The sequence below is a fragment of the Heterodontus francisci genome, unplaced genomic scaffold (genome assembly GCF_036365525.1).
Source record: "Heterodontus francisci isolate sHetFra1 unplaced genomic scaffold, sHetFra1.hap1 HAP1_SCAFFOLD_1081, whole genome shotgun sequence".
NCBI lineage: Eukaryota > Metazoa > Chordata > Chondrichthyes > Heterodontiformes > Heterodontidae > Heterodontus > Heterodontus francisci.
Window position 1 is genome coordinate 61,208 of NW_027141461.1, and position 16,306 is coordinate 77,513.

Sequence of the window (16,306 nt, forward strand, 5' to 3'; positions counted from 1 at the left end):
CACATCCCAGAGACACTGTCACTTCCCAGAGACACTGTCACTTCCCAGAGACACTGTCACATCCCAGAGTCACTGTCACAACCCAGAGACACTGTCATATCCCAGAGTCACAACCCATTGTCAATCTCATTCCCAGAGACACTGTCACCTCCCAGAGACACCGTCACATCCCAGAAACACCGTCACATCCCAATGTCAATCTAATTCCCAGAGTCACTGTCACATCCCAGAGTCACTGTCACATCCCAGAGTCACTGTCACATCCCAGAGACACTGTCACATCCCAGAGTCACTGTCACATCCCAGAGTCACTGTCACATCCCAGAGACACTGTCACATCCCAAAGTCACTGTCACATACCGGAGTCTCTGTCACTTCCCAGAGACACTGTCACTACCCAGAGACACTGGCACATCCCAATGTCAATCTCATTCCCAGAGTCACTGTCACATCCCAGAGTCAATCTCATTTCCAGAGACACTGTCACTTCCCAGAGACACTGTCACTTCCCAGAGACACTGTCACATCCCAGAGACACTGTCACACCCCAGAGTCACTGTTACATCCCAGAGACACTGTCACATCCCAGAGAGACTTTCACATCCCAAAGACACTGTCACATACCGGAGTCTCTGTCACTTCCCAGAGACACTATCACTACCCAGAGACACTGTCACTACCCAGAGACACTGTCACTACCCAGAGACACCGTCACTACCCAGAGACACCGTCACTACCCAGAGACACCGTCACGTCCCAGAGACACTGTCACATCCCAGAGTCACATCCCATTATCAATCTCATTCCCAGAGACACTGTCACATCCCAGAGTCAATCTCATTTCAAGAGACACTGTCACTTCCCAGAGACACTGTCACCTCCCAGAGACACTGCCACACCGCAGAGACACCGTCACATCCCAGAGACACTGTCACATCCCAGAGTCAATGTCACATCCCAGAGTCACATCCCATTGTCAATCTCATTCCCAGAGACACTGTCACATCCCAGAGACACTGTCATCTCCCAGAGTCACTGTCACATCCCAGAGACACTGTCACATCCCAGAGACACTGTCACATCACAGAGACACTGTCACATCCCAGAGTCACTCTCATTTCCACAGACACTGTCACATCCCAGAGTCACATCCCATTGTCAATCTCATTCCCAGAGACACTGTCACATCCCAGAGACACTGTCACGTCCCAGAGTCACTGTCACATCACAGAGACACTGTCACATCACAGAGACACTGTCACATCCCACAGTCACTGTCACATCCCAGAGTCAATCTCATTTCCAGAGTCTCTGTCACATCCCAGAGACACTGTCACGACCCAGAGACACCGTCACATCCCAGAGACACCGTCACATCCCAGAGTCACTGTCACATCCCAGAGACACTGTCACATCCCAGAGACACCGTCACATCCCAGAGACACCGTCACATCCCAGAGTCACTGTCACATCCCAGAGACACCGTCACATCCCAGAGACACCGTCACATCCCAGAGTCACTGTCACATCCCAGAGACACTGTCACTACCCAGAGTCAATCTCATTTCCAGAGACACTGTCACATCACAGAGTCAATCTCATTTCCAGAGACACTGTCACATCCCAGAGTCAATCTCATTCCCAGAGTCACTGTCACATCCCAGAGTCAATCTCATTTCCAGAGACACTGTCACTTCCCAAAGACACTGTCACATCCCAGAGACACTGTCACCTCCCCGAGACACTGTCACCTCCCCGAGACACTGTCACCTCCCCGAGACACTGTCACATACCAGAGACACTGCCACACCCCAGATTCACTGTCACATCACAATGAAAATCTCATTCCCAGAGTCACTGTCACATTCCAGAATCACTGTCACATCCCTGAGACACTGCCACATCCCAGATTCACTGTCACATCACAATGACAATCTCATTCCCAGAGAAACTGTCACATCCCAGAGACACCGTCACATCCCAGAGACACCGTCACTACCCAGAGACACCGTCACTACCCAGAGACACCGTCACTACCCAAAGACACTGTCACATCCCAGAGACACTGTCACATCCCAGAGTCACTGTCACATCCCAGAGTCACTGTCACATCCCAGAGTCACTCTCACTCCCAGAGACACTGTCACATCCCAGAGTCACCGTCACATCCCAGAGTCACTGTCACATCCCAGAGTCACTGTCACATCCCAGAGTCACTCTCACTCCCAGAGTCACTGTCACATCCCAGAGTCACTGTCACATCCCAGAGTCACTCTCACTCCCAGAGACACTGTCACATCCCAGAGTCACCGTCACATCCCAGAGTCACACTCACATCCCAGAGTCACTCTCACTCCCAGAGACACTGTCACTTCCCAGAGACACTGCCACACCCCAGAGTCACTGTTACATCCCAGAAACACTGTCACATCCCAGAGAGACTTTCACATCCCAAAGACACTGTCACATCACAGAGTCTCTGTCACATCCCAGAGACACCGTCACATCCCAGAGACACCGTCACATCCCAGAGTCACCGTCACATCCCAGAGACACCGTCACATCCCAGAGACACCGTCACATCCCAGAGACACCGTCACTACCCAGAGACACTGTCACATCCCAGAGTCCCTGTCACTTCCCAGAGACAGTTTCACATCCCAGAGACACTGCCACTTCCCAGAGACTCTGGCACATCCCAATGTCAATCTCATTCCCAGAGTCACTGTCACATCCCAGAGTCAATCTCATTTCCAGAGACACTGTTAGCTCCCCGAGACACTGTCACATCCCAGAGACACTGCCACACCCCAGAGTCACTGTCACATCCCAGAGAGACTTTCACATCCCAAAGACACTGTTACATTCCGGAGACACTGTCACATCCCAGAGACACCGTCACATCCCAGAGACACCGTCACATCCCAGAGACACCGTCACATCCCAGAGACACTGTCACTACCCAGAGACACTGTCACATCCCAGAGACACCGTCACATCCCAGAGACACCGTCACATCCCAGAGACACTGTCACATCCCAGAGACACTGTCACATCCCAGAGACACTGTCACATCCCAATGTTAATCTCATTCCCAGAGACACTGTCACATCCCAGAGACACCGTCACATCCCAGAGACACTGTCACATCTCAGAGACACTGTCACATCTCAGAGACACCGTCACATCCCAGAGTCACTGTCACATCCCAGAGACACCGTCACATCCCAGAGACACTGTCACATCCCAGAGACACTGTCACATCCCAATGTTAATCTCATTCCCAGAGACACTGTCACATCCCAGAGACACTGTCACATCCCAGAGTCACATCCCATTGTCAATCTCATTCCCAGAGACACTGTCACCTCCCAGAGACACCGTCACGTCCCAGAGACACCGTCACATCCCAGAGACACTGTCACATCCCAGAGACACTGTCACTTCCCAGAAACACTGTCACATCCCAGAGACACTGTCACATCCCAGAGACTCTGCCGCACCCCAGAGTCACTGTTACATCCCAGAGACACTGTCACATCCCAGAGAGACTTTCACATCCCAAAGATACTGTCACATACCGGAGTCTCTGTCACTTCCCAGAGACACTGTCACTACCCAGAGACACTGTCACTACCCAGAGACACTGTCACTACCCAGAGACACTGTCACTACCCAGAGACACCGTCACGTCCCAGAGTCACTGTCACGTCCCAGAGTCACATCCCAGAGTCAATCTCATTTCCAGAGACACTGTCACTTCCCAGAGACACTGTCACAACCCAGAGACACTGTCACATCCCAGAGTCACATCCCATTGTCAATCTCATTCCCAGAGACACCGTCATGTCCCAGAGACACTGTCACCTCCCAGAGTCACTGTCACATCCCAGAGTCACATCCCATTGTCAATCTCATTCCCAGAGACACTGTCACTACCCAGAGACACTGTCACATCCCAGAGTCAATCTCATTTCCAGAGACACTGTCACTACCCAGAGACACTGTCACGTCCCAGAGTCAATCTCATTTCCAGAGACACTGTCACTACCCAGAGTCACTGTCACATCCCAATGTCAATCTCATTCCCAGAGTCACTGTCACATCCCAGAGTCACTGTCACATCCCAGAGTCACATCCCATTGTCAATCTCATTCCCAGAGACACTGTCACATCCCAGAGTCAATCTCATTTCCAGAGACACTGTCACTACCCAGAGACACTGTCACATCCCAGAGTCACATCCCATTGTCAATCTCATTCCCAGAGACACTGTCACATCACAGAGACACTGTCACATCCAAGAGTCACTGCCACATTTGAGACACTGTAACAGCCCAGAGTTACTCTCACTCCCAGAGACACTGTCACATCACAGAGACACTGTCACATCCCAGAGTCACTGTCACATCCAACTGACACTGTCACATCCCAGAGACACTGTCACATCCCAGAGTCACTTTCACATCCCAGAGTCACTGTCACATCCCAGAGTCACTGTCACATCCCAGAGTCACTGTCACAACTCAGAGTCACTGTCACAACTCAGAGTCACTGTCACATCCAACTGACACTGTCACATCCCAGAGTCACTGTCACATCCCATTGTCAATCTCATTCCCAGAGTCACTGTCACATCCCCCAGTCACTGTCACAACCCAGAGACACTTTCACATCCCAGAGTCACTGTCACATCCCAGAGTCACTGTCACTTCCCTGAGACACTGTCACTTCCCTGAGACACTGTCACTTCCCTGAGACACTGTCACATCCCAGAGACACTGTCACTTCCCTGAGACACTGTCACTTCCCTGAGACACTGTCACTTCCCTGAGACACTGTCACATCCCAGAGACACTGTCACTTCCCAGAGACACTGGCACATCCCAGAGACACTGGCACATCCCAGAGACACTGTCACATCCCAGAGTCACTGTCACTTCCCAGAAACACTTTCACATCCCAGAGACACTGTCATTTCCCAGAGACACTGTCACATCCCAGAGACACTGTCACATCCCAGAGTCACTGTCACATCCCAGAGTCACTGTCACTTCCCAGAAACACTTTCACATCCCAGAGACACTGTCACATCCCAGAGACACTGTCACTTCCCAGAGACACTGTCACTTCCCAGAGACACTGTCACATCCCAGAGTCACTGGCACATCCCAGAAACACTTTCACATCCCAGAGACACTGTCACTTCCCAGAGACACTGTCACTTCCCAGAGACACTGTCACTTCCCAGAGTCACTGGCACATCCCAGAGTCACTGGCACATCCCAGAGTCACTCTCACTCCCAGAGACACTGTCACTCCCAGAGACACTGTCACTTCCCAGAGACACTGGCACATCCCAGAGTCATTATCACATCCAAGAGTCACTGCCACATCCCAGAGTCACCGGCACTCCCAGAGTCACTGTCACATCCCGGAGTCACTGTCACATCCCGGAGTCACTGTCACATCCCAGAGTCACTGTCACATCCCAGAGTCACTGTCACATCCCAGAGTCACTGTCACTTCCCAGAAACACTTTCACATCCCAGAGACACTGTCACTTCCCAGAGACACTGGCACATCCCAGAGACACTGGCACATCCCAGAGACACTGTCACATCCCAGAGACACTGTCACTTCCCAGAGACACTGTCACTTCCCAGAGACACTGTCACTTCCCAGAGACACTGTCACTTCCCAGAGACACTGGCACATCCCAGAGACACTGTCACATCCCAGAGACACTGGCACATCCCAGAGACACCGGCACATCCCAGAGTCACTGGCACATCCCAGAGTCACTCTCACTCCCAGAGACACTGTCACTTCCCAGAGACACTGTCACATCCCAGAGACACTGTCACATCCCAGAGACACTGTCACATCCCAGAGACACTGTCACATCCCAGAGACACTGTCACATAGAAACATAGAAAAGAGGAGCAGGAGTAGGCCATTCGGCCCTTCGAGACTGCTCTGCCATTCATTATGATCATGGCTGATCATCCAACTCAGTAACCTGTTCCTGCTTTCGCCCCATATCCTTTGATCCCTTTAGACCCAAGAGCTATATCTAACTCCTCCTTGAAAACATACAATGTTTTGGCCTCAACTGCTTTCTGTGGTAGTGAATTCCACAGGCTCACCACTCTCTGGGTGAAGAAACTTCTCCTCATCTCAGTCCTGAATGTTTTACCCCGTATCCTTAGACTATGACCCCTGGTTCTGGACTCCCCCACCATCGGGAACATCCTTCCTACATCGACCCTGTCAAGTCCTGTTAGAATTTTATAGGTTTCTATGAGATTCCCCCTCACTCTTCTGAACTCCAGCAAATATAATCCTAACAGACTCAATGTCTCCTCATACGTCAGTCCCGCCATCCCAGGAATCAGTCTGGTAAACCTTCGCTGCACTCCCTCTATAGCAAGAACATCCTTCCTCAGATAAGGAGACCAAAACTGCACACAATATTCCAGGTGTGGCCTCACCAAGGCCCTGTATAATTGCAGCAAGACATCCCTGCTCCTGTACACGAATCCTCTCGCTATGAAGGCAAACATACCATTTGCCTGTTTTACCGCCTGTTGCACCTGCATGCTTACCTTCAGCGACTGGCGTACGAGAACACCCAGGTCTCGCTGCATATTCCCCTCTCTCAGTTTATAGCCGTTCAGATAATAATCTGCCTTCCTGTTTTTGCTACCAAAGTGGATAACCTCACATTTATCTACATTATACTGCATCTGCCATGCATTAGCCCACTCACTCAACTTGTCCAAATCACCCTGAAGCCTCTCTGCATCCTCCTCACAACTCACCCTCCCACCCAGTTTTGTGTCATCTGTAAATTTGGAGATATTACATTTAGTTCCCTGATCTAAATCATTAATATATATTGTGAATAGCTGGGGTCCTAGCACCGATCCCTGTGGTACCCCACTAGTCACTGCCTGCCATTCGGAAAAAGACCCATTTATCCCTACTCTTTGTTTCCTGTCTGCCAACCAATTTTCTATCCATTGCAATACACTACCCCCAATCCCATGCGCTTTAATGTTACATGCTAATCTCTTATGTGGGGCTTTGTCGAAAACCTTCTGAAAGTCCAAATAAACCACATCCACTGGCTCTTCCTCATCAACTCTACTGGTTACATCCTCGAAGAATTCTGGTAGATTTGTCAAGCATGATTTCCCTTTCATAAATCCATGCTGACTCTGCCCGATTCTACCACTGTTCTCTCAGTGCTCTGCTATAAAATCTTTGATAAAGGGAATTTTCCCCACTACTGATGTCAGGCTGAATTCCCAGTTTTCTCTCTACCTCCCTTTTTAAATAGTGGGGTTACATTAGCTACCCTCCAATCTGTGGGAACTGTTCCACAGTCGATAGAATCTTGGAAGATGACCACCAATGCATCCACTATTTCCAAGGCTACTTCCTTAAGTACTCTGGGATGTAGGTTATCAGGCCCTGGGGATTTATCTCCCTTCAATCCCATCAATTTTCAAGACCATTTCTCTACTAATACTGAATTCTTTCAGTTCCTCTCTCTCACTTAGCCCTGTGTTCCCCAACATTTCTGGTATGATATTTGTGTCCTCCTTTGTGAAGACAGAACCAAAGTATGCATTTAGTTGGTCAGTCATTTCTTTGTTCCCAGAGTCACTCTCACTCCCAGAGTCACTTGCACAACCCAGAGTCACTGTTACTCCCAGAGTAACTGTAACATCCCAGGCACTAGCAGTGACGAAGGCAAACCCAGTCCTGTCGACCCTGCAAAGTCCCCCTTACTAACAGAGAAATCTTGCTTGAATTGTATAGAACCTTGGTTCGACCGCACCTGGAGTACTGTGTGCAGTTTTGGTCCCCTTAGCTGAGGAAGGATATTATTGCCGTAGAGGGAATGCAACGAAGATTCACCAGACTTGTTCCCAGGATGGCGGGACTATCCCATGAAGAGAAATTGGGGAAACTGGGCCTGAATTTTTACATAAATGATTTGGAGGAAAGTATAGGTGGTCTGATTAGCAAGTTTGCAGACGACACTAAGATTGGTGGAGTAGCAGATAGTGAAGGGGACTGTCAGAGAATACAGCAGAATATAGATAGATTGGAGAGTTGGGCAGAGAAATGGCAGATGGAGTTCAATCAGGGCAAATGCGAGGTGATGCATTTTGGAAGATCCAATTCAAGAGTGAACTATACAGTAAATGGAAAAGTCCTGGGGAAAATTGATGCACAGAGAGATTTGGGTGTTCAGGTCCATTGTTCCCTGAAGGTGGCAACGCAGGTCAATAGAGTGGTCAAGAAGGCATACGGCATGCTTTCCTTCATCGGACGGGGTATTGAGTACAAGAGTTGGCAGGTCATGTTACAGTTGTATAAGACTTTGGTTCAGCCACATTTGGAATACTGCGTGCAGTTCTGGTCGCCACATTACCAAAAGGATGTGGATGCTTTGGAGAGGGTGCAGAGGAGGTTCACCAGGATGTTGCCTGGTATGGAGGGCGCTAGCTATGAAGAGAGGTTGAGTAGATTAGGGTTATTTTCATTAGAAAGACGGAGGTTGAGGGGGGACCTGATTGAGGTGTACAAAATCATGAGAGGTATAGACAGGGTGGATAGCAAGAAGCTTTTTCCCCAGAGTGGGGGATTCAATTACTTGGGGTCATGAGTTCAAAGTGAGAGGGGAAAAGTTTAGGGGGGATATGCGTGGAAAGTTCTTTACTCAGAGGGTGGTGGGTGCCTGGAACGCGTTGCCAGTGGAGGTGGTAGATGCGGGCACGATAGCGTCTTTTAAGATGTATCTAGACAGATACATGAATGGGCTGGAAGCAAAGAGATACAGACCCTTAGAAAATAGGCGACAGGTTTAGATAGAGGATCTGGATCGGCGTAGGCTTGGAGGGCCGAAGGGCCTGTTCCTGTGCTGTAATTTTCTTTGTTCTTTGTTCTTTAGGTCCAGATTATCTACATTTAAGGGTGATTAAGGAGATGGGACAGTGCTATGTGAGCCCCTAGCCTTTTTCTTTTGCTTCAATTGGATAGAACTTCGGTTAGACCACACCTGGAGTACTGTGTGCAGTTTTGGTCCCCTTACCTTAGGAAGGATATTATTGCCATAAAGTGAGTGCAACAAAGGCTCGCCAGACTTGTTCCCGGGATGGCGGGACTGTCCTATGAAGTGAGATTGGGAAAACTGGGCCTCTCTCGAGTTTCAAAGAAGGAGAGGTGATCTCATTGAAACCTACAAAATACTGAAAGGGATAGACAGGGTAGATGCAGGTAAGATGTTTCCTCTGGTTGGAGAGTCTAGAACCAGGGGACACAATTTCAAAATAAGGGAGAAGCCACTGAGGACAGAGATGAGGAGAAATTTCTTTACTAAGAGGGTTGTGAATCTTTGGAATTCTCTACTCCAGAGGCTGGGGAAGCTCAGTCATTGAGTATGTTTAAAGCAGAGATTGACAGATTTCTAAATACCAATGATATAAAGGGGATAGTGTGGGGAAAAGGCATTGAAGTGGATGATCAGCCATGATTGTATTGAATGGTTGAACAGGCTCTATGGGCTGAATGGCCTACTCCTGCTCCTATGCAACATCTGGGAGCTTGTGCCAAAGTTGGGAGAGCTGTCCCACAGACTAGTCAAGCAACAGCCTGACACAGTCATACTCATGGAATCATACCTTACAGACAATGTCCCAGGCACCACCTTCAACATTCACTCCCTCGACCACCAGCGTACAGTGGCAGCAGTGTGTACCATCTACAAGATGCACTGCAGCAATGCACCAAGGCTCCTTAGACAGTACCTTCTAAACCCACGACCTCTACCAACTAGAAGGACAAGGGCAGCAAATACATGGGATCACCACCACCTGCAAGTTCCCCTCCAAGTCACACACCATCCTGACTTGGAACTATATCGCCGTTCCTTCACTGCCGCTGGGTCAAAATCCTGGAACTCCCTTCCTAACAGCACTGTGGGTGTACCTACCCCACATGGACTGCAGCGGTTCAAGAAGGCAGTTCACCACCACCTTCTCAAGGGCAATTAGGGATGGGCAATAAATGCTGGCCTGGCCAGCGATGCCCACATCTCACATGGCTGGTTCTGGAGCACAGGTCTTCAGTACTATTGCCGGAATATTGCAGGGTCCGTAGCCTTTGCAGTTTCCAGTGCCTTCAGCTTTTTCTTGATATCACGTGGAGTGAATCGAATTGGCTGAAGTCTGGCATTTGTGATGCTGGGGATTTCAGGAGGAGGCAGAAGATGGTTGAAAATGCTTCAGCCTTATCTTTTGCACTGATGTGCTGGGCTCCCCCATCATTGAGGACGGGGATATTTGTGGAACCAACTCCTCCAGTTAGTTATTTAATTATCCACCACCATTCATGGCTGGATGTGACAGGACTGCAGAGCATAGATCTGATCTGTTGGTTGTGGGATCACTTAGCGCTGTCTATCACATGCTGCTTGCGCAGTTTGGCATGCAAGTAGTCCTGGGTTGTAGCTTCACCAGGTTGACACCTCATTTTGAGGTATGCCTGGTGCTGCTCCGGCATGGCCTCCTGCACTCTTCATTGAATGAGGGTTAGAGTCATAGAGAGATACAGCACTGAAACAGGCCCTTCGGCCCACCGAGTCTGTGCAGACCATCAACCACCCTTCCCTACCTTCCCTCAATTCTCCTACCACCTACCTACACTAGGGGCAATTTACAATGGCCAATTTACCTATCAACCTGCAAGTCTTTGGCTGTGGCAGAAAACCAGAGCAACCGGCGGAAACCCACGCGGTCACAGGGAGAACTCGCAAACTCCACACAGGCAGTACCCAGAACCGAACCCAGGTCGCTGGAGCTGTGAGGCTGTGGTGCTAACCACTGCGCCACCCCAGGGTTAGTCTCCTAGCTTGATGGTAATGGTAGAGTGGGGGATATGCTGGGCCATGAGGTTACAGATTGTGGTTGAGTACAATTCTGCTGCTGCTGATGGCCCACAGCGCATCATGGATGCCCAGTTTTGAGCTGCCAGATGTGTTCTGAATCTAGCCCATTTAGCACGGTGGTAGTTTTTTCATTCCTTCATGGGATGTGGGCGTCACTGGCCAGGCCAGCATTTATTGCCCATCCCTAATTGCCCTTGAGAAGGTGGTGGTGAGCTGCCTTCTTGAACCACTGCAGTCCATGTAGGGTAGGTACACCCACAGTGCTGTTAGGAAGGGAGTTCCAAGATTTTGACCCAGTGACAGTGAAGGAATGGTGATATAGTTCCAAGTCAGGATGGTGTGTGACTTGGAGGGGAACTTGCAGGTGGTGGTGTTCCCATGCATTTGCTGCCCTTGTCCTTCTAATTGGTAGAGGTCGCGGGTTTGGAAGGTGCTGTCGAAGGAACCTTGGTGAATTGCTGCAGTACATCTTGTAGATGGTACACACTGCTGCCACTGTGCATTTGTGGTGGAGGGAGTGAATGTTTGTAAATGGGGTGCCAATCATGCGGGCTGCTTTGTCCTGGATGGTGTCGAGCTTCTTGAGTGTTGTTGGAGCTGCACCCATCCAGGCAAGTGGAGAGTATTCCATCACACTCCTGACTTGTGCCTTGGAGATGGTGGACAGGCTTTGGGGAGTCAGGAGGTGAGTTACTCACCGCAGGATTCCTAGCCTCTGACCTGCTCTTGTAGCCACGGTATTTATATGGCTACTCCAGTTCAGTTTCTGGTCAATGGTAGCCCCTAGGGTCTTGATAGTGGGGGATTCAGCGATGGTAATGCCATTGAATGTCAAGGGGAGATGGTTAGATTCTCTCTTGTTGGAGATGGTCATTGCCTGGCACTTGTGTGGTGCGAATGTTACTTGCCACTTATCAGCCCAAGCCTGGATATTGTCCACGTCTTGCTGCATTTCTACATGGACTGCTTCAGTATCCGAGGAGTCACGAATGGTGCTGAACATTGTGCAATCATCAGCGAACATCCCCACTTCTGACCTTATGACTGAAGGAAGGTCATTGATGAAGCAGCTGAAGATGGTTGGGTCTCGGACACTACCCTGAGGAACTCCTGCAGTGATGTCCTGGAGCTCAGATGATTGACCTCCAACAACCACAACCATCTTCCTTTGAGCTAGGTACGACTCCAACCAGTGGAGTGTTTTCCCCCTGATTCCCATCAACTTCAGTTTTACTAGGGCTCCTTGATCCCATACTCGGTCTAATGCTGCCTTGATGGACACACAACACGATGCAGGGTATCCTCAATGTGAAGACAGGGCTTCATCTCCACAGGACTGTGCGATGGTCACTCCTACCAATACAGTCATGAACAGATGCATCTGTGACAGGCAGATTTGTGAGGACAAGATCTAGTATATTTTTCCCTCTTGTTGGTTCCGTCACCACCTGCCGTAGACCCAGTCTAGCAGCTACGTCCTTTAGGACTCGGCCAGCCCAGTTAGTAATGATGCTACCGAGTCACTCTTGGTGATGGACATTGAAGTCCCCCACCCAGAGTACATTCTGCACACTTGTCACCCTCAGTGCTTCCTCCAAGTGCTGTTCAACATGGAGGAGTACTGACTCATCAGCTGAGGGAGGGCAGTAGGTGGTAATCAGTAGGAGGTTTCCTTGCCCATGTTTCACCTGATGCCATGAAACTTCAAAGGGCCTGCGGTCAATGTTGAGGATTCCCAGGGCAACTCCCTCCCGACTGTATCCCACTGTGCTGCCACCTCTGCTGGGTCTGTCCTGCCGGTGGGACAGGACATACCCAGGGATAGTGATTTCAGTGCCTGGGACATTATCTGTAAGGTATGATTCCGTGAGTATGACTATGTCAGGTTGTCGCTTGACTAGTCTGTGGGACAACTCTCCCAACTTTGGCACAAGCCCCCAGGTGTTAGTAAGGAGGACTTTACAGGGTTGACAGGGCTGGGTTTGCCATTGTTGTTTCCGGTGCCTAGGTCAACGTCGGTATACAGTTGTACACAGACAGGTATGCAGCGGTATACAGTTGGGAGGGATTTGCTCTGGGAGTCCTCAATATTGACTCCAGATCCCATGAAGTCTGATGGTATCAGGTCAAACATGGGCAAGGAAACATGGGAGGTCCATCTGGTTTTATTGCTTTTCAGCTTTTGCATATCTCTCTCTCCCTGGCATGCTCTCTGTCTCTGTTTCTTTTGCCTTTTCCTTTATCATTTGACGACTTGACCTGTGGAAACCCATCATGCTGCTTCTTCGTTGGCCTGGTAACCACAGTCAGTGCATTATGGGTTTGTTCTCTTCTAGCTGCGTAGAGGATCTCCTTTTCTTTCTTCCACTGACCTGAATGTTAAGACGTCCTCGATGAGCTCCGAGTCCACTTCTCAGGCTGCTTGATGCTCTGATCTGTGCGTCCTCAACTCCCAGGGATTCCAGCCCCAGAGGCGGACATTCTAAACCAAGAATTAGACAGGGAAAGGGGGTCAGAGTGTCATCATTTACCCATCATAACAGCACAGGTCATCACTAACCCATCATCAAAACCAGGATAAATCATCACTAACCCATCATCAAAACCAGGATAAATCATCACTAACTTATCACTAGGATGTTATAACAGGACACTTAGAAAATAATAGTAGGATTGGGCAGAGTCAACCTTGATTTATGAAAGGGAAATCATGTTTAACAAACCTGTTGGAGTTTCTTAAGGATGTAACTAGCAGAATAGATAAGGAGGAACCGGTGGGTGTGGTATATTTAGATTTTCAGAAAGCTTTTGATAAGCTTCCACACAAGAGGTTAGTAAACAAAATTAGAGCATGTGAGATTGGGGGGAATATACTGGCCTGGATTGAGAACTGGTTAACCAACAGAAACAGAGAGTAGGAATAAATGGGTCATTCTCAGGTTGTCAGGCTGCGACTAGTGGGGGTACCATAAAGATCAGTGCTTGGGCCCCAGCTATTCAATGATTTGGATGTGAGGATTAAATGTAATATTTCCAAGTTTGCAGATAACACAAAACTAGGTGGAAGTGTTGAGTTGTGAGGAGGATGCAAAGACACTTGAAGGGGATTTGGAGAAGCTAAGCGAGTGGGCAAAAATTTGGCAGATGGAATACACTGTGGCGAAATGTATAAAGAAAGATACACTTGCTATAGAGGGAATGCAACAAAGGTTCACCAAACTAATTCCTGGGATGGAGCAATTGTCCTGTGAGAAAAGATTAAATAGACTGGGCCTTTATTCTCTGCAGTTTAGAAGATACAAAAGTATGTTTAGAATGAGAGGTGATCTCATTCAATCATATAAAATTCTTAGAGGGCTCAACAGGGTTGATGCAGGAAGGATGTTTCCCCTGGCTGGGGAGTCCAGAACCGGGGGACACAGTTTCAGAATAAGGCACAGGCCATTTAGGGCAGAGATGAGGAGGAATTTCTTCACTCAGAGGATGGTGAATCTTTGGAATTCTCTGCCCCAGAGGGTGTGCAGGCTCAGTCGTTGTGTATGTTCAAGACTGAAATCAATAGATTTCTACAGATTAAAATCATCAAGGGATGCAGGAACAGTGCAGGAAAATGGTGTTGAAGCAGAAGGTCAGCGAGGGGAGGAGGTGGCTTAGTGGCATTGTCTCTCACCTAGTAACCCAGAGACCCAGGGTACTGCCCTGCAGACATGGGTTGGAATCCGACCACCGCATTAGGTGGAATTTAAATTTAATCAATAAATCTAGAATTAAAAGCTAGTCTAATGTCAATTGTTGTAAAAACTCATCTGGTTCATTAATGTCCTTTAGGGAAGGAAATCTGCTGTCCTTACCTGGTCTGGCCTACATGTGACTCCAGACCCACAGCAATGTGGTTAACTCTTACATGCCCTCTGAAATGGCCGAGCAAGCCACTCAGTTGTATCAAACTGGTCCAAAGACAATAAAGAATGAAACCGGACGGACCACCCGGCATCGACCTAGGCACCGGAAACGACAACGGCAAACCCAGCCCTGTCGACCCTGCAAAGTTCTCCTTACTAACATCTGGGGGCTTGTGCCAAAGTTGGGAGAGCTGTCCCGCAGACTAGTCAAGCAACAGCCTGACATAGTCATACTCACGGAATCATACCTGACAGACAATGTCCCAGACACCACCATTACCATCCCTGGGTATGTCCTGCCCCACCAGAGGTGGCGGCACAGTGGTATACAGTTGGGAGGGAGGTGCCCTGGGAGTCCTCAACATTGACTCCAGATCCCATAAAGTTTCATGGCATCAAGTGAAACATGAACAAGGAAACCTCCTGCTGATTACCACCTACCGCCCTCCCTCAGCTGATGACTCAGTACTCCTCCATGTTGAACAGCACTTGGAGGAAGCACTGAGGGTGACAAGGGTGCAGAATGTACTCTGGGTGGGAGACTTCAATGTCCATCACCAAGACTGGCTCAGTAGCACCACTACTGACCAAGCTGGCTAAGTTCTAAAGGACATATCTACTAGACTGGGTCTGCGGCAGGTGGTGAGAGAACCAACAAGAATGAAAAAACTAATTGACCTTGTCCTCACCAATCTGCCTGCCGCAAATGCATCTGTCCATGACAGTATTGGTAGGAGTGACCACCGCACAGTCCTCGTGGAGACAAAGTCCCGTCTTCACATTGAGGATACCGTCCATTGTGTTGAGTGGCACTATCACCGTGCTAAATGGGATAGATTTCAAACAGATCGAGCAATGCAAAACAAGGCATCCATGAGGTTCTGTGGGCCATCAGCAGCAGCAGAATTGTACTCAACCACAATCTGTAACCTCATGGCCCGGCATATCCCCAACTCCACCATTACCATCAAGCCAGGAGACCAACCCTGGTTCAATGAAGAGTGCAGCAGGGTATGTCAGGAGCAGCACCAGACATACCTCAAAATGAAGCTACAACCCAGGACTACTTGCATGCCAAACTGCATAAGCAGCATGCAATAGACAGAGCTAAGTGATCCCATAACCAACGGATCAGATCTAAGCTCTGCAGTCCTGTCACATCCAGCCGTGAATGGTGGTGGACAATTAAACAACTAACTGGAGGAGGTGGCTCCACAAATATCCCCCTCCTCAATGATGGGGTAGCCCAGCACATCAATGCGAGAGATAAGGCTGAAGCATTTGCAACAATCTTCAGCCAGAAGTGTCGAGTTGATGATCCATCTCGGCCTCCTCCTGATGTCCCCAGAATCACAGATGCCAAACTTCAGCCAATTCGAGTCACTCCGCGTGATATCAAGAAACGACTGAAGACACTGGATACTGCAAAGGCTATGGGTCC

The 16,306-nt window shown here is 49.2% G+C and overlaps 1 protein-coding gene across 1 annotated transcript in view; it reads right to left on the reverse strand.

Annotated features, from left to right (window-relative positions):
* The window catches only part of LOC137363792 (inactive carboxypeptidase-like protein X2), a gene marked incomplete at its 3' end in the record, with an annotated part of 161,191 nt that overhangs the window by 48,520 nt on the left and 96,365 nt on the right, over window positions 1-16,306 (reverse strand). Inside the window, exon 3 of the mRNA XM_068027345.1 lies at window positions 13,336-13,445. Within this exon, the coding sequence (XP_067883446.1) occupies window positions 13,336-13,445 (110 nt within the window). The remainder of the gene's footprint in view (window positions 1-13,335; window positions 13,446-16,306) is intronic.